The 19,537-nt window shown below is 49.0% G+C and overlaps 1 protein-coding gene across 1 annotated transcript; it reads right to left on the bottom strand.

Moving 5' to 3' along the window:
* Positions 1-657: 657 nt before the first annotated feature.
* LOC148137362 (putative G protein-coupled receptor 139) lies at positions 658-4,703 on the bottom strand. Its single transcript, XM_087982727.1, has 2 exons — positions 4,634-4,703; positions 658-1,559 (listed from the first exon to the last, which is right to left on the bottom strand). Exons 1-2 carry the CDS (start codon positions 4,701-4,703, stop codon positions 658-660), a joined length of 972 nt encoding a protein of 323 aa, XP_087838853.1.
* Positions 4,704-19,537: the final 14,834 nt, after the last annotated feature.

Below are 19,537 nucleotides of genomic sequence, written 5' to 3'. Positions count from 1 at the left end.
TTGACAGATTACAACTTTCAACATCATACAAATATCTTCACTAAAAGCGTCATATAGATGTTCCAATTATAATTAATAATTGTCTGTGGGAACTAAGTGTTTCCTTCCATGATACCTTCTGTTTTGAAGTTTTGCAAAGAGATTTTCCCACAGAATCCATCGGTGCACAGTGATGATGACTTTTTTAGATTAGATTACATTTTTAGATTAGATTACATTACAGTGTGGAAACAGGCCCTTCGGCCCAACAAGTCCACACCGACCCGCCGAAGCACAACCCACCCATACCCCTTACCTAACACTATGGGCAATTTAGCGTGGCCAATTCACCTGACCTGCACATCTTTGGACTGTGGGAGGAAACCGGAGCACCCGGAGAAAACCCACGCAGACACGGGGAGAATGTGCAAACTCCACACAGTCAATCGCCTGAGGTGGGAATTGAACCCAGGTCTCTGGTGCTGTGAGGCAGCAGTGCTAACCACTGTGCTACCGTGCCGCCCTTGTTCAGGTCTATTGTTTCATTAGTTGTTTTCTGCCGCGAATGTGCACCATATAATTGTTTGTTTGCATTGGTTTTCAGTAACAACTGAAAGAAGGATCCTTGCAGAAACTTTAATCAGAGGGCAATGCTATACTCGAAATGCATTAATGTCATTAGTTTTTAATGCATTTTCCATTTCGCGTAATTAGAAATGTTATACCGTGCTTCAGCTCTGCTCGGAATTTCTTTTGTGTTATTCCATAAATGCATGTGTTTGTTGATGAACTGAGTAGTTGCAGCATAACTCCAACCTGCTGAACAATGTAAACACGTCCATCAAAATATTTGCTTTGATATTGACAATTTACCAGTTGCCACGTCATTGAGTGCACAACAGTTGTCATCCATAACAGTATGAAGTTGGCTGATAGAGCAAACAACAAAATCATGGAATTTCGCCGATTCTCCATCTCTGGATCATTATGATTCTTGCTTGTACTTCGGAGTGCCTTGCGCACTTTACTTGTTGCAATAATATGCTTAATGGTTAACACATTGAAGACTAATATCATACATATCGGTAATAAAGGGTTAACAATACTTTCGATGCATTCATATGCCTTCCAGAAAAATGAAGTCGCGTAGTCTGGTTTTCCAGTGCAGTACCAGGGAATATTCTTGATCACAATCACTGGCTGGTATAAAAAGAATATAGGAATGCTTCGCAAACAACTTCCCATGAAAATGACTGATAGAATAACAGTTACTGTTCTCCTTCGACAGTATTTCTGCTTAAAATTTGAATAGCAAATAGCTGCGCAACGATCGAATGTAAACGCAACAGTAAACCATACTGAACAATCAATTGACACATTGGACAGAGCATGTCTGAGTGAGCAAACAGGGGTCAGCAGCAAGAAAGAAACTGGAAAATACATGTGATTTAAACGATGCATAAGCACATCAGTCACCGTCACAGCGAGATCAGCTGCTGCCATGGCTAATAGATAGTAAGTGATGCATTCAGAGAGACCACACTTCCCCCGGGCTAGAATCACGATTGCCACAATGTTAACTGTTAAAACAGGATTCCGATATATGTTAATATCACCATAATGGTTTTCGATATGAACATATCAGTGATGTTTCTGATTTCAATTTCATAAGAATTCGATGCTTGTGTGTACTTTCACTTGCGTATGAATAGTACTCATCGAAACAGATTTCATCCATTGTGATGACATAATCAATCCCAATAAAGTTGTGGATGCTACACTGAATAAATTACATTAAAACGCAAGAAGGATAATCGTACTGGATAATTAGAGGAAGGAAATGAGATGGTTCATGCATTTTCTTAATGAAATCACAAACTTTGCAAAGAACTGTAAATTAAAATATACATTGAATTGTCCTAATCCTGTGAACCAGCCTAACTGACTGAATAAATAAAATGGCATACATTTCCTGGACCTTTAAACGAGAGAAATGATTGAAACCTGTAATTAATTAACGATAATGAAATTTCAATTTATACATAAAAAACTCATTGAAATGGGACCATGTAAAATAGTGAATGCACAAAATGTTAAACAATTTGCAGAATTTGCAGAATAATATTTTGGAAAGAAGTGGCAGAGTCAGTTTTGGACGAGTATTACTTACAATATGCTGGAAACTGGTAACTGTAAAATAGTTATGATTTAATAACAAATATTTACAGGGTACAAACTGTCAGGTGCTTCCATGACCAGACAATAGAAGAAGGACTCAAAGTCACCTGCACTCTGTCCACCTACACTCAGGAACCCAAGTAAGGTCTTCTTCAGCAGAATTGCAGCTTGATCTGTTGACATCAGTTGGCTTTTTTTTGGTATTTCAAATCCCTTTATCTCTGTTCCTGTGCAGCTCCATCTGTTGCTCTCTCTCTCTCTCTCTCTACATTCCGCAGTGAACCTATGCATTATTTTTGGAGAGTTACTAATTCTAACTTACATGAAGAAAATTGTCAAAATAAAAGCAAAGAGCTTGACACTGTGACATCCACACAGGGTGGTTGAGAAGGATTTTAACAAGCTTGCCCATCATTGCTCAGACCATTGAGTACATGAGTTGGGACATCACACTGAGTTTGTACAAGATGTTGCTGAGGAAACTTCCAGTGTGCTCTGTACATCCATGCTCGCCCTGCCACAGAAAAGAAATGACTAAATTGGACATCTTTCAGAAAAAAATATTACCAGGGTGTTGCCGGGTTGGAATGCAATTAAGGGACTGAATAGCTTCTCTTTTTTTCACTGGAGCCTAGAAGGTTGAGGGCTGACCTGGTAGAGGTTTATGTAATTGCGAGGGGTGTCGAATAGGAACATTCTTACTCCTAGGGTGAGGGTGTCAATAGTAGGAGGCGCAATTTCTTTGAGAGGAGAAAGCCTTGAAAGGGACCTAAAGGGGCAACCTTTTATCACACAGGGCACTCGGTGTGTGGAAAGAACTACCGGAAGCAGTGTTAAGATGCAGTCTCAGTGCAACACAGTGCAAGACATTTGGACTGGTACCTCAATAGGAAATGTTTAGAAGGAAAGTGGACAAAGAGGTAAATAGGATTAGTTTAGTTTTGGGAAATTTGGTCGGCATGGCCGAGTTGGGTCAAAGCATCAGTTATCATGCTCTATAACTCTATCACTCTGTGACTTTAGACTTGATCAGTAATATTTTCTGCAAAATGCAAAAGTGTTAAAAAAAATCAAATGGGCTCCAGTTTGCCAAGGATACACTTGCACAGACTTGGACAATATTATCTCCAAAACTTCGAAGTTCAGAAATATACCTGTCCAGTAGATTTTCAGCTGAGTTCCAAATCTGATTCAAGCTACGTTCAGACAGTCTTGTTTGACTGAACACAAAGTTAATTCCTTTAACTTTCATTGACCTAAAGTTATGGAAACACGTCCAAAAAATAAAGACATATTGTGAACTTAATACATGAGGCACCGTAGTAGGGACTTTAGGCCACATTGAAAACCAGTGTTAGAAACATAGAACATAGAACATAGAACAATACAGCACAGAACAGGCCCTTCGGCCCACGATGTTGTGCCGAACTTCTAACCTAGATTAAGTACCCATCCATGTACCTATCCAAATGCCGCTTAAAGGTCGCCAATGATTCCGACTCCACCACTCCCACGGGCAGCGCATTCCATGCCCCCACCACTCTCTGGGTAAAGAACCCACCCCTGACATCTCCCCTATACCTTCCACCCTTCACCTTAAATTTATGTCCCCTTGTAACACTCTGTTGTACCCGGGGAAAAAGTTTCTGACTGTCTACTCTATCTATTCCTCTGATCATCTTATAAACCTCCATCAAGTCACCCCTCATCCTTCGCCGTTCCAACGAGAAAAGGCCGAGAACTCTCAACCTATCCTCGTACGACTTCCTCTCCATTCCAGGCAACATCCTGGTAAATCTTCTCTGCACCCTCTCCAAAGCTTCCACATCTTTCCTAAAGTGAGGCGACCAGAACTGCACACAGTACTCCAACTGTGGCCTAACCAAAGTCCTGTACAGCTGCAACATCACTTCACGACTCTTGAATTCAATCCCTCTGCTAATGAACGATAATACTCCATAGGCCTTCTTACAAACTCTATCCACCTGAGTGGCAACCTTCAAAGATCTATGTACATAGACCCCAAGATCCCTCTGTTCCTCCACCTGACTAAGAACCCTACCATTAACCCTGTATTCCGTATGACTAATTTTCAAATACTTCAGTCAAAGGGTATTCATTTGTTGTATCATGTTTGTGTATAATTGGAATCCAAAATGAAAACAGCAATCAGAATTCAATGAAAATGCATTACTGTGAAGTGACAAAATCAAATGCTTTTTGCGCTAGATTGTGCAACACACAGAGAGGGCACGGAGGCAAACCAAGTCTAAAACGAAGAGACCAAAATATGTGTATCTTGATTAGCAGACGTCATTGTGAAACAGAAAAAATAAACACCGACACTGTCTATATTCGATAGCAATGAGTAAACAACTGAACAAAATGAGCAACTTCCAAAAAAATTGCGACCATATGTGGCAGGTTAAAAAAAAACAAAGTTTGGTACATTCAACAGCTTGTTTTAATACGCTACCTGGTATGGCAATGATTGCAAGGACTAGGAAGTAAATGCGTTCCACTTCATAAATTACTGGATATTCCATTCCACATGAGATGAAAATAACATGTCACACTCGGAACGAGGTAAACATGAAATGAGTGGCATGTCAGCAGAGGCCTTAATAGTAGTGAAACGGAGCAGCTGGGGAATTAATTACCAATTGCACATCACAGCAGTCGATGGTTACAGATGGAAAGCAATAACAGATTGGGTTCACCATTTTACTCAGTTTGAGAACAATTCAACCAACTAGGGAATGGAATGCATGTAACAATACAAAGTTGATTTCGCATTTGATAGAATGTAATAAACACCAAATACGTTAAAATATATATTGGGTTGAATATGTTTCTATGTATTTCTATATACCATAAATTTATAAACATTACAACAAGACCACAATACCTCGAAATAAGATCATTGTGGTGCATCACCAAGAATTAAAGATTGTTACAAGTAACACTTGCTTGAAATATTCACTTTTGACTTGTTGCATTTTGACTTATGTCTTCATCGACCTGTGGCAGTCTGACGACCAAAGCAGATTTGGAAAGTGTGATCAACACTCGAAGTGGCAGCTCATATTTAACTCACTGAAGGTTACGAGAATCCACGATCCAACATTTCATTTTAAAACCAATGGTTACAATCTCAGAAATGTAATCAAGCTTGTCTTGAGATGTACAGGTAAATCTCTGTTGGTTGGGGAAGGATCATATTGCAAATGACACAAAGGTAGGTGGAGGGACATGTAGATTTCGTGAAGTAGGGATGCTGTAGAAGGATTTGGACAGGTTCAGAGAGTGGACACAGAAGCGGCAGGTAGAATACAATGTGGGAAGGTGTGAGGCTATGCACTTTGATAGGAAGACTAGACACCCAAACAATTTTCTAGGGCTTCAGAAATTTAACCTGCAAAGGAACTTGTCAGTCTTAGTTCAGGAATTCTCTTAAGGTTAACATGTATGTTCAGTCAGCAGTTTAGAATGCAAATGCCATTTTAACATTTATTGCAAGGGGCAGAGCTGTGCTGCTGAGGCTGTATCAGCTCAAGTCAGACTGCAATTGGAATACTATGAGTGGTTTGCAGCCCTGTATTTGACAAAGAATGTTCTGCTGTTGAAGGCAGTCAACAAGAATGATCCTAGGCTGATGTGCTTTTCATACAAACAGCAGTTTAGGACTCTTGGTCTGTAATCGATGGCATTTAGGGTCATAGGAAGGATAGAAAAGGAGGCAAAAGATGTGCTGGAGAAATAGTATTTTTGGTTAAGGTAAACTTTACTGCTGTAACTAGAGAAAACATTTCTTCAAAAAAATCAACAGTGAAAATATATGGTTTCGAAATGGGGAAGGAATGATCCCCTTTGATGGGATTGTACTATAGGCCCCCCTCAATAGTCAGAGAGAAACTGATGAACAAGTATGTCGCGATATCTCAGATCATATGCGAGAGTAATAAGCTGATTTTAATTTTAATTCTAATTCATTTCAATTTTCCCAAACATTGACAAGGGCTATCATTGTGTTAAAGGTTTGAATGGTGAAGAATTTGTTAAGTATGTTCCAGAAAATACATCATAATCAACATGTAAATGTTACTACTAGAGAAGGAGCAAAACTTGACCTTCTCTTGGTAATAAGGCAAAACAAGTACTGAAGTGATAGTAGGGGAACTCTCTGAGTGTCGTGATCATAATTCCATCAGTTTTAAAACAGTATGGAAAAGGATAAGCTTTCCATATAAGTTACAGTTTTAATTGATGAAGGGAAGTTTTAACGGCGTGAGACAAGAACTTTTAAAAGTTGATTGGAGTAGACTATTCATGGGTAAACAAATCTCTGATAAACAGGAGGCTTTCAAAAGTGTGATAACAAGAGTTGAAAGCCAATATATTCCGTTGCATTCCTGTTAGAGTGAAAAGTAAGGCTGGTATGTTTAGAGAACAATGGGGCACTGAAGGTATTGAGGTTTTAGTCAAGGACGAAAAATAATCATACATTAGAGCTGGACAACTGAGCTGACAAGTTCCTTTGCACATTACATTTCTGAAGCCTTAGAAATTGTCTAGCTGTCTAGTCTTTCTATCAAAGTGCATAACTTCACACTTTCCCAGACTGTAGTCCATCTGCCACGTGTCTGAACATTTTCCTAAACCGTTTCTTGAATAGTATAAAGAGTGCTTTCTTAAGACAGAGATTAGGTGGGCAAAGAGGGGATATGGGATAACATTATCTGCCAAGGTTAGGGATGATCCAAAGAGATTCTACAACGATATACAGAGCAAACCAAGACTAGAGAGAGCATTAGGCACATTAAGCATCGAGGAGTTTGTCCTTGTGTTCAAACTCAGGTGATGGGAGAAATATTAAATGAATATTTTTGTGTCAGTTTTTACTGTAGACAAAGCTAGCCCGTGTTCACTCTCCATGTATGAAGCTGGACAGTTCCTGTGACAAACTATTTGACCAAGATCCAAAGAAATGGAGTGATGTTACTTGCACCTGGACTGACTTTCTACCCTGCGAGGCTTCTTGCTACACTGAGAGTCTCCATGTTACCAGGACTGCAGGGTTTGAGTTATGAGGAGACAGTGGGATTTCTCTCACTGGAGGGTGAGGGGTGACTTTACAGAGGTTTATAAAATCATGGAGGAAACAGATAAGACAAACAGCAAAGGTCTTTTCCTTTGGATAGGAGAGTCCAAAACTGGAGGGTACATTTTTCAGGTGAGAGGAGAAAGATTTAAAAGGGAACGAAGGAGCAATCTTTTAACGCAGAGGGTGGTTTATATGTGGATTGAAATGCCAGTGCAAGTGGCAGTGCAGGTACACACACAATATTTAAAAGCCAATTTGAGCAGGTACATGAAGAGGAAAGGTTTAGCATGACATGGACTAAATCGAAGCAAGTGGAACTAGTTCAGTTTGGGAAATCTGGCATCATGGATGGGTGGGACTGAAGGAAACTCGAAAACTCAGGGAAATAAATATTGATGTTTTTAATGATGATAGTGTGGGGCTGATAAACCCGGAGTGTGGGACACTCTCAGCGGGATAGTGTGGGGCTGATAAACCCGGAGTGTGGGACACTCTCAGCGGGATAGTGTGGGGCTGATAAACCCGGAGTGTGGGACACTCTCAGCGGGATAGTGTGGGGCTGATAAACCCGGAGTGTGGGACACTCTCAGCGGGATAGTGTGGGTCAGAAACACACGGAAAGGGGGTCACTCTGAGCGGAACTGTTTGGTGCTGATAAACCCTGAGTAGGGTCGCTCCCAGCGGGATAGTGTGGGGCTGATAAACCCGGAATGGAGGACACTCTAAACGGAATGGAGTGGGGCTGACAAACCCGGAGTCTGAAACACTCTAAGCGGGACAGAGTGGGGCTGATAAACCCAGAGTGGGGAATTCACTCAGCAGGATACTGTGGGGCTGATAAACCCAGAGTGAGGGACACTCTCAGCGGGACAGTGAGGACCTGAAAAATCTGGAGTGAGGGACACTCTCAGTGGGATAGTGTGGGGCTGATAAACCCGTAGTGAGCGACACTCTCAGCGGGACAGTGAGGACCTGAAAAATCTGGAGTGAGGGACACTCTCAGTGGGATAGTGTGGGGTTGATAAACCCAGAGTGGGAGACACTCTCTGCGGGATAGTGTGAAGCTGATAAATTCGGAGAGGGGGACACTCAGTGGGATAGTGTGGGTCTTTTAAATGCGGATTGATGGACAGTCTCAGTGGGATAGTGTGGGGCTGATAATCCCGGAGTGATGGACACTCACAGTGGGATATTGTGGACCCGAAAAATCCGGAGTGAGGGACGCTCTCAGCAGGATACTGTGGGGCTGATAAACCCGGAGTGAGGGAAAGTCTCAGCGGGATAGTGTGGGGCTGATAAACCCGTAATGAGGGACACTCTCAGGGGGATAGTGTGGGGCTGATAAACCCAGAGTGGGAGACACTCTCTGCGGGATAGTGTGAAGCTGATTAACTCGGAGTGGCGGACACTCTCTGCGGCATATAGTGAACCTGAGAAATGCGGAGAGGGGGACACTCAGCGAGATAGTGTGGGGCTGATAAACCCGGAGTGAGGGACACTCTCAGCGGGATAGTTTGGGGCTGATAATCCCGGAGTTGGGGACACTCTCAGTGGGATAATGTGGGGCGGATAATCCCGGAGTGAGGGACACACTCAGCGAGATAGTGTGGGGCTGAAAAACACAGAGAGGGGTACCCTCTCCGTGTGATAGTGTGGGGCTGATAAACCCGGAGCGCGTAACACTCTCAGGGGGATAGTGTGGACCTGAAAAATCCGGAGTGAGGGACACTCTCAGGGGGATAGAGTGGGGCTGATAAACCCGGAGTGAGGGACACTCTCAGTGGGCTAGTGTGGGGCTGATAAACCCAGAGTGAGAGACACTCTCAGCGGGATAGTGTGGACCTGTAAATTCCGGAGTGAGGGACACTGTCAGTGGGATAGTGTGGGGTTGATAAACCCAGAGTGGGAGACAGTCTCTGCGGGTTAGTGTGAAGCTGATTAACTCGGAGTGGCGGACACTCTCTGCAGGATATTGTGGACTTGATAAACCCGGAGTGAGGGACACTCTCAGTGAGATAGTGTGGGGCTGATAAACCCGGAGTGAGGGACACTCTCAGTGGGATAGTGTGGGGATGAAATACCCGGAATGAGGGACTCTCTCAGTGGGATAGTTTGTGGCTGATAATCCCAGAGTGAGGGACACTCTCAGTGGGATAGTGTAGGGCTGATAATCCCGGAGTGAGGGACACTCTCAGTGGGATAGTGTGGGGCGGCATATTGTGAACCTGATAAATGCGGATAGGGGGAGACTCAGCGGGATAGTGTGGGTCTGATAAACGTGGATTGATGGACAGTCGCAGTGGGATAGTGCAGGGATGAAAAACCCGGAGTGAGGGACTCTTTCAGTGGGATAGTTTGAGGCTGATAATCCCAGAGTTGGGGACACTCTCAGCGGGATAGTTTGGGGCTGATAAACCCGGAGTTGGGGACACTCTCAGCGGGATAGTTTGGGGCTGATAAACCCGGAGTGAGGAACACTCTCAGAGGGATAGTGTGGGGCTGATAAACCCAGAGTGGGAGACACTCTCTGCGGGATAGTGTGAAGCTGATTAACTCGGAGTGGCGGACACTGTCTGCGGGATATTGTGGACCTGATAAATGCGGAGAGGGGGACACTCAGTGGGATAGTGTGGGTCTGATAAATTCAGATTGATGGACGCTCACAGCGGGATAGTGTGGGGATAAGAAACCCGGAATGAGGGACTCTCTCAGTGGGATGGTTTGCGGCTGATAATCCCGGAGTGAGGGACACTCTCAGTGGGATAGTGTAGGGCTGATAATCCCGGAGTGAGGGACACTCTCAGCGAGATAGTGCGGGGCTGATAAACGCAGAGAGAGGTACTCTCTCCGTGTGATAGTGTGGGGCTGATAAACCCGGAGCGCGTGACACTCTCAGGGGGATAGTGTGGGGCTGACTAACCCGGAGTGAGAGAAAGTCTCAGCGGGATAGTGTGGGGCTGTTAATCCCGGAGTGAGGGAAAGTCTCAGCGGGATAGTGTGGGGCTGTTAATCCCGGAGTTGGGGACACTCTCAGTGGGATAGTATGGGGCTGATAAACCCGGAGTGGGGGACACTCTCAGTGGGATAGTGTGAAGCTGATTAACTCGGAGTGGCGGACACTCTCTGCGGGATATTGTGAACCTGATAAATGCGGATAGGGGGACACTCAGCGGGATAGTGTGGGGCTGATAAACTCGGATTGATGGACAGTCTCAGTGGGATAGTGTGGGGCTGATAAACCCGGAGTGAGGGACACACTCAGCGAGATAGTGTGGGGCTGATAAACGCAGAGAGGGGTACTCTCTCCGTGTGATAATGTGGGGCTGATAAACCCGGAGCGCATAACACTCTCAGGGAGATAGTGTGGACCTGAAAAATCCGGTGTGAGGGACACTCTCAGCGGGATAGTGTGTGGCTGATAAACCTGGAGTGGGGGACACTCTCAGTGGGATAGTGTGTGGCTGATAAACCTGGAGTGGTGGACACTCTCAGGGGGATAGTGTGTGGCTGATAAACCCGGAGTGGGGGGCACTCTGAGGGGGATAGTGTGGGGCTGATAATTCCGGAGTGAGGGACACTCTGAGGGGGATAGTGTGTGGCTGATAAATCCGGAGTGAGGGACACTCTCAGGGGGATAGTGTGGGGCTGATAAACCCTGAGTGGGGGACACTCTGAGGGGGATAGTGTGGGGCTGATAAATCCGGAGTGGGGGACACTCTCAGGGGGATAGTGTGTGGCTGATAAATCCGGAGTGAGGGACACTCTCAGGGGGATAGTGTGGGGCTGATAAACCCGGAGGGAGGGACACTCTTAGGGGAATAGAATGGGGCTGTTATACCTGGAGTGAGGGACACTCTTAGGGGGATAGAGTGGGGCTGATAAACCTGGAGTAAGGGACACTCTCAGTGGGATAGTGTGGTGTTGATAAACCCAGAGTGGGAGACACTCTCTGCGGGATAGTGTGAAGCTGATTAACACGGAGTGGCGGACACTCCCTGCGGGATATTGTGGACCTGATAAATGCGGAGAGGGGGACACTCAGTGAGATAGTGTGGGGCTGAGAAACCCGGAGTGAATGACACTCTCAGCGGGATAGTGTGGGGCTCTTAAACCCGGCGTGATGGACACACTCAGCAGAATAACGTGGGGCTGATATACGCGGAGTGAGGGACACTTAAAGTGGGATAGTGTGTGGTTGATAAACCCGGAGGGAGGGACAATCTGCGAGATAGTGTGGCGCTGATAAACCCGGAGTTGAGGACACTCTCAGTGGGATAGTTTGGGGCTGATAAACCTGGAGTTGAGGACACTCTCAGTGGGATAGTTTGGGGCTGATAAACCTGGAGTTGAGAAAACTCTCAGCGGGATAGTGAGGGGCAGATAAACGCGGAGTGGGGGACACTCTTAAGGGGATTGTGTGGGGTTGATAAACCCGGAGTGGGGGACTATCTCAGCGGGATAGTGTGGGGCTGATAAACCCGGAGTGGGTGACATTATTAGCTGGATAGTGTGCGGCTGACAAACCCGGTGGGAGGGACAATCACAGTGGGATAGTGTGGGGCTGACAAACCCGGTGTGAGGGACACTCTCAGCGGGATAGTGAGGGGCAGATAAACCAGGAGTGAGGGACTCTCTCAGGGGGACAGTGTGGGGCTGATAAACCCGGAGAGGGGGACACTTTCAGCGGGATAGTGTGGCGCTGATAAACCCGGAGTGAGGGACACTCTCAGTGGGATAGTGTGGGTCTGATAAACCCGGAGAGGGGGACACTTTCAGCGGGATAGTGTGGCGCTGATAAACCCGGAGTGAGGGACACTCTCAGTGGGATAGTTTGGGGCTGATAAACCTGGAGTTGAGAAAACTCTCAGTGGGATAGTGAGGGGCGGAAAATCCTGGAGTGGGGTCACACTCCGTGAAATAGTGTGGGGTTGATAAACCCGGAGTGGGGGACACTCTCATTGGGATAGTGTGGGGCTGATAAACCTGGAATGAGGGACACTCTGAGGGGGATTGTGTGAGGCTGATAATCCCGGAGTGGGGTACACGCTCAGCGGGATAGTGTGGGCTGATAATCCCGGAGTTGGGGACACTCTCAGCGGGATAGTGTGGACTGATAATCCCGGAGTTGGGGATACTCTCAGCGGGATAGTGAGGGGCTGATAATCCCGGAGTTGGGGATACTCTCAGAGGGAAAGTGTGGAATGATAAACACGGAATGGGTGACACTCTCAGCAGGATAGTGTGGAGCTGATAAACCCGGAGTGAGGGACACTCTCAGCGGGATAGTGTGGGCTAATAATCCCGGAGTTGGGGATACTCTCAGCGGGATAGTGAGGGGCTGATAATCCCGGAGTTGGGGATACTCTCAGAGGGAAAGTGTGGAATGATAAACACGGAATGGGTGACACTCTCAGCAGGATAGTGTGGGTCTGATAAACCGGGCGTGAGGGACACTCTCAGCGAGATAGTGTGGGGCTGAGAAACCCAGAGTGAGGGACACTCTCAGCGAAATAGTGTGGGGTTGATAAACCCGGAGAGGGGGACACTCTCAGTGGGATAGTGTGGGTCTGATAAACTCGGAGTGAGGGACACTCTCAGTGGGATAGAGTGGGGCTGATAAACCTGGAGTGAGGGACACTGTCAGCGGGATAGTGAGGGGTGGAAAATCCCGGTGTAGTGGGCACTCTCAACGAGATAGAGTGAGGCTGATAAACCCGGAGTGGGGGATACTCTCAGGGGGATAGTGTGGGGCTGATAAACCCGGAGTGGGGGATACTCTCAGCGGGATAGTGTGGGGCTGATTAACCCGGAGTGAGGGACACTCTCAGCGGCATAGTGAGGGGCGGAAAATCTCGGAGTGGGGTCACACTCCGTGAGATTGTGTGGGGCTGATAATCCCGGAGTAGGGACACTCTCAGCGGGATAGTGAGGGGCGGAAAATCCCGGAGTGGGGTCACACTCCGCGAGATAGTGTGGGGCTTATAAACCCGGAGTGAGGGACACTCTCAGTGGGATAGTGTGGGGCTGATAATTCCGGAGTTGGGGATACTATCAACGGGATAGTGTGAGGCTGATAAACACAGAATGGGGGACACTCTCAGGGGGCTAGTATGGGGCAGATAAACCCGGAGTGACGGACACTCTTAGTGGGATAGTGTAGGGCTAATAAACCCGGAGTAAGGGACACTCTCAGAGGGAGAGTGTGGGGCTGATAATTCCGGAGTTGGGGATACTCTCAACGGGATAGTGTGGCCCTGATAAACCCGGAGTGAGGGACACTCTCAGTGGGATAGTGTGGGGCTGATAAATCCGGAGTGAAGGACACTCTCAGTGGGATAGTATGGGGCTGATAAACCCGGAGTGGGGGACACTGTCAGTGGGATAGTGTGTGGCTGATAAACCCGGAGTGGGGGACACTCTGAGGGGGATAGTGTGGGGCTGATAAATCCGGAGTGAGGGACACTCTCAGGGGGATAGAGTGTGGCTGATAAATCCGGAGTGAGGGACAGACTCAGGGGATAGTGTGGGGCTGATAAACCCGGAGTGAGGGACACTCTTAGGGGGATAGAGTGGGGCTGATAAACCCGGAGTTGGGGGACACTCTCTGTGGGATAGTGTGGTGTTGATAAACCCAGAGTGGGAGACACTCTCTGCGGGATAGTGTGAAGCTGATTAACTCGGAGTGGCGGACACTCCCTGCGGGATATTGTGGACCTGATAAATGCGGAGAGGGGGACACTCAGTGAGATAGTGTGGGGCTGAGAAACCCGGACTGAAGGACACTCTCAGCGGGATAGTGTGGTGTTGATAAACCCAGAGTGAGGGACACTCTCTGCGGGATAGTGTGAAGCTGATTAACTCGGAGTGGCGGACACTCCCTGCGGGATATTGTGGACCTGATAAATGCGGAGAGGGGGACACTCAGTGAGATAGTGTGGGGCTGAGAAACCCGGACTGAAGGACACTCTCAGCGGGATAGTGTGGGGCTCTTAAACCCGGCGTGATGGACACTCTCAGCAGAATAGCGTGGGGCTGATATACGCGTAGTGAGGGACACTCAAAGTGGGATAGTGTGTGGTTGAAAAAACCCGGAGGGAGGGACAATCAGCGAGATAGTGTGGCGCTGATAAACCCGGAGTTGAGGACACTCTCAGCGGGATAGTGAGGGGCAGATAAACCCGGAGTGGGGGACACACTCAAGGGGATTGTGTGGGGTTGATAAACCCAGAGTGGGGGACTATCTCAGCGGGATAGTGTGGGGCTGATAAACTCGGAGAGGGGGACACTCTCAGCGGGATAGTGTGGCGCTGATAAACCCGGAGTGAGGGACACTCTCAGCGAGATAGTGTGGCGCTGATAAACCCGGAGTGAGGGACACTCTCAGTGGGATAGTGTGGCGCTGATAAACCCGGAGTGAGGGACACTCTCAGCGGGATAGTGTGGCGCTGATAAACCCGGAGTGAGGGACACTCTCAGCGGGATAGTGTGGCGCTGATAAACCCGGAGTGAGGGACACTCTCAGCGGGATAGTGTGGCGCTGATAAACCCGGAGTGAGGGACACTCTCAGTGGGATAGTTTGGGGCTGATAAACCCGGAGTGAGGGACACGCTGAGGGGGATAGTGTGAGGCTGATTAAGCCGGAGTGAGGGAAACACTCAGTTGGATAGTGTGGGGCTGATAATTCCGGAGTTGGGGACACTCTCATTGGGATAGTGTGGGGCTGATAAACCTGGAATGAGGGACACTCTGAGGGGGATAGTGTGAGGCTGATAATCCCGGAGTGGGGTACACGCTCAGAGGGATAGTGTGGGCTGATAATCCCGGAGTTGGGGATACTCTCAGCGGGATGGTGAGGGGCGGAAAATCCCGGAGTGGGGTCACACTCCGCGAGATAGTGTGGGGCTGATAAACCCGGAGTGAGGGACACTCTCAGTGGGATAGTGTGGGGCTGATAATTCCGGAGTTGGGGATACTCTCAACGGGATAGTGTGAGGCTGATAAACACAGAATGGGGGACACTCTCAGGGGGCTAGTATGGGGCAGATAAACCCGGAGTGACGGACACTCTCAGAGGGAGAGTGTGGGGCTGATAATTCCGGAGTTGGGGATACTCTCAACGGGATAGTGTGTCGTTGATAAACCCGGAGTGGGTGACACTCTCAGCGGGATAGTGTGGAGCTGATAAACCCGGAGTGAGGGACACTCTCAGCGGGATAGTGTGGGGTTGTTTATCCGGTGTGAGGGACACTCTCAGCGGGATAGTATGGGGCTGATAAACCCGGAGTGACGGACACTCTCAGAGGGAGAGTGTGGGGCTGATAATTCCGGAGTTGGGGATACTCTCAACGGGATAGTGTGTCGTTGATAAACCCGGAGTGGGTGACACTCTCAGCGGGATAGTGTAGGGCTGATAAACCCGGAGTGAGGGACACTCTCAGCGGGCTAGTGTGGGGCTGATAAACCCGGAGTGAGGGACACTCTCAGTGGGATAGTTTGGGGCTGATAAACCCGGAGTTGAGAACACTCTCAGCGGGATAGTGAGGGACGGAAAATCTCGGAGTGGGGTCACACCCACCGGGATAGTGAGGGGCGGAAAATCCCAGAGTTATGGACACTCTCAGCGAGATAATGTGGGTCTGATAAACCTGTAGTGGGGGACACTCTCAGCGGGATAGTGTGGGGCTGATAAACCCCGGAGTGAGGGACACTCTCAGCGGGATAGTGTGGGTCTGATAAACCCCGGAGTGAGGGACACTCTCAGCGGGATAGTGTGGGTCTGATAAACCCCAGAGTGAGGGACTCACTCAGTTGGATAGTGTGGGGCTGATAATTCCGGAGTTGGGGACACTCTCAGGGGGATAGTGTGGGGCTGATAAACCTGGAATGAGGGACACTCTGAGGGGGTGAGTGTGGGGTTGAAAAACCCGGAGTGGGGGACACTCTCAGGGGGATAGTGTGGGGTTGATAAACCCGGAGTGAGGGACACTCTCAGGAGGATAGTGTGGGGTTGATAAACCCGGAGTGAGGGACACTCTCAGCGGGATAGTGTGGGACTGATAAGCCCCGGAGTGAGGGACACACGCAGTTGGATAGTGAGGGGCTGATAATCCCGGAGTGGGGGACACTCTCAGCGGGATAGTGAGGGGCTGATAAACCCGGAGAGGGGGACACCTTCAGGGGGACAGTGTGGGACTGATAAACCCGGAGTGAGGGACACTCTCAGCGGGATAGTGTGGGGTTGATAAACCCGGAGTGAGGGACACTCTCAGCGGGATAGTGAGGGGCGGAAAATCCCAGTGTAGTGGGCACTCTCAGCGAGATAGAGTGAGGCTGATAATCCCGGAGTTGGGGACACTCTCAGTGGGATAGTGTGGGGCTGATAAACCCGGAGTTGGGGACACTCTCAGCGGGATAGTGAGGGGCGGAAAATCCCGGTGTAGTGAGCACTCTCAGCGAGATAGAGTGAGGCTGATAAACCTGGAGTGGGGAACACTCTCAGCGGGACAGTGTGCGACTGATAAACGCGGAGGGATGGACACTCTCAGCGGGATAGTGTGGGGCTGATATACCCGGAGTGAGGGACACACTCAGCGGGATAGTGTGGGGTAGATAAATCCGGAGTGAGGGACACACTCAGCGGGATAGTGTGGGGCTGATAAACCCGGAGTCAGGGACACTCTTCAAGGGGATAGTGTGGGGCTGATAATCCGGAGTGAGGGAAAATCTCTGCAGGATAGTGTGGGGTTGATAATCATAGAGTTGGGGATACTCTCACCTGGATAGTGTGGGCTGATAATTCCGGAGTGGAGGACACACTCAGCGGGATAGTGTGGGGCTGATAATTCCGGAGTGGAGGACACTCTCAGCGGGATAGTGTGGGGCTGATAAACCCAGAGTGAGGGACACTCTGAGGGGGATAGTATGTGGCTGATAAACCCGGAAAGAAGGGACACTTTCAGCGGGATAGTGTGGGGCGGATAAACCCGGAGTGGGGGACACGCTCAGCGGGATAGTGTGGGGCTGTTAATCTCGGAGTTGGGGACACTCTCAGGGGGATAGTGTGGGGCTGACAAACCTGGAGTGAGGGAAAATCTCTGCGGGAGAGTGTGGGGCTGATAAACCCAGAGTGAGGGACACTCTTAGCGGGATAGTGTGGGGCTGAAAAACCCGGATTGAGGGACATTCAGCGGGATAGTGTTGGGCTGATAATCCCGGAGTGAGGGACATTCTCAGCGGGATAGTGTGGGGCTGATAAACCCGGAGTGAGGGACGGTCTGAGGGGGATAGTGTGGGGCTGATAAACCCGGAGTAGGGATACTCTCAGAGGGATAGTGTGGGGTTGATAAATCCGGATTGAGGGACACTCTCAGGGGGATAGTGTGGGGCTGACAATCCCGGAGTAGGGATACTCTCAGAGGGATAGTATGGGGTTGATAAATCCAGAGTGAGGGACACTCTCAGCAGGATAGTCTGGGGCTGATAAACCCGGAGTGGGGGACACTCTCAGCAAGATAGTGTGGGGCTGGTTAACCCGGAGTTTGGGACACTCTCAGTGGGATCGTGTGAGGCTGATAAACCCGGAGTGGGGGACAGTCTCAGGGGGATAGTGTGGGGCTGATAATCCCAGAGTTGGGGATACTCTCAGGGGGACAGTGTGGGACTGATAAACCCGGAGAGGAGGACACCTTCAGGATGATTGTGTGGGGTTGATATTCCCGGAGTGCGGAACATTCTCAGCGGGAATGTGTGGAATGATAAACACGGAATGGGAGACACTCTCAGCGGGATAGTCAGGGCCGGAAAATCCCGGTGTAGTGGGCACTCTCAGCGAGATAGAGTGAGGCTGATAAACCCGGAGTTGAGGACACTCTCAGTGGGATAGTGTGGGGTTGATAATCCCGGAGTTGGGGACACTCTCAACGAGATAGTGTGGGTCTGATAAATTCGGATTAATGGACAGTCTCAGTGGGATAGTGTGGGGCTGATAAACCCAGAATGCGTGACACTCTCAATGGGATAGTGTGGGGCTGATAAACCCGGAGTGATGGACGCTCACAGCGGGATAGTGTGGGGCCGATAAACGCAGAGAGGGGTACTCTCTCCGTGTGATAGTGTGGGGCTGATAAACCTGGAGCGCGTAACACTCTCAGGGAGATAGTGTGGACCTGAAAAATCCAGAGTGAGGGACCCTTTCAGCGGGATAGTGTGGGGCTGATAAACCTGGAAGAAGGGACACTCTCAGGGGGATAGAATGGGGCTGATAAACCCGGAATGGGGGACATTGTCGGCGGGATAGTGTGGACCTGAAAAATCCGGAGTGAAGGACACTCTTAGCGGGATACTGTGGGGCTGATATACCCGGAGTGGTGGACACTCTCAGTGGCATAGTATGGGGCTGATAAACCCGGAGTGGGGGACACTCTCAGCGGGATAGTGTGGGTCTGATAAACCCGGAGTGAGGGACACTCTCAGCGGGATAGTGTGGGGCTGATAAACCCGGAGTGAGGGACACTCTCAGTGGGATAGTGTGGGGCTGATAAACCCGGAGTGGGGGACACTCTCAGCGGGATAGTATGGGGCTGATAAACCCGGAGTGGGGGACACTCTCAGCGGGATAGTATGGGGCTGATAAACCCGGAGTGGGGGACACTCTCAGTGGGATAGTGTGTGGCTGATAAACCCGGAGTGGGGGGCACTCTGAGGGGGATAGTGTGGGGCTGATAAATCCGGAGTGAGGGACACTCTCAGGGGGATAGTGTGTGGCTGATAAATCCGGAGTGAGGGACACTCTCAGGGGGATAGTGTGGGGCTGATAAACCCGGAGTGAGGGACACTCTCAGGGGGATAGTGTGTGGCTGATAAATCCGGAGTGAGGGACACTCTCAGGGGGATAGTGTGGGGCTGATAAACCCGGAGGGAGGGACACTCTTAGGGGGATAGAATGGGGCTGATATACCTGGAGTGAGGGACACTCTTGGGGGGATAGAGTGGGGCTGATAAACCTGGAGTGAGGGACACTCTCAGTGGGATAGTGTGGTGTTGATAAACCCAGAGTGGGAGACACTCTCTGCGGGACAGTGTGAAGCTGATTAACTCGGAGTGGCGGACACTCTCTGCGGGATATTGTGGACCTGATAAATGCGGAGAGGGGGACACTCAGTGAGATAGTGTGGGGCTGAGAAACCCGGTGTGAAGGACACTCTCAGCGGGATAGTGTGGGGCTCTTAAACCCGGCGTGATGGACACTCTCAGCAGAATAGCATGGGGCTGATATA

Source organism: Chiloscyllium plagiosum, unplaced genomic scaffold, assembly GCF_037043375.1.
Source record: "Chiloscyllium plagiosum isolate Xiang-an unplaced genomic scaffold, Cpla_swu_hap1 HiC_scaffold_44, whole genome shotgun sequence".
NCBI lineage: Eukaryota > Metazoa > Chordata > Chondrichthyes > Orectolobiformes > Hemiscylliidae > Chiloscyllium > Chiloscyllium plagiosum.
Note: the sequence above shows the minus strand (reverse complement) of the source record. Positions and strands in the feature narration are given on the sequence as shown.

Coding starts and splice junctions, on each gene's coding strand:
- LOC148137362 (XM_087982727.1), bottom strand. CDS start 4,703: ATGGAATATCCAGTAATTTATGAAGTGGAACGCATTTACTTCCTAGTC. Junction 1,560..4,633: donor TGCAATCATTGCCATACCAG/GTAGCGTATTAA, acceptor CTGTTTTAACAG/TTAACATTGTGGCAATCGTG.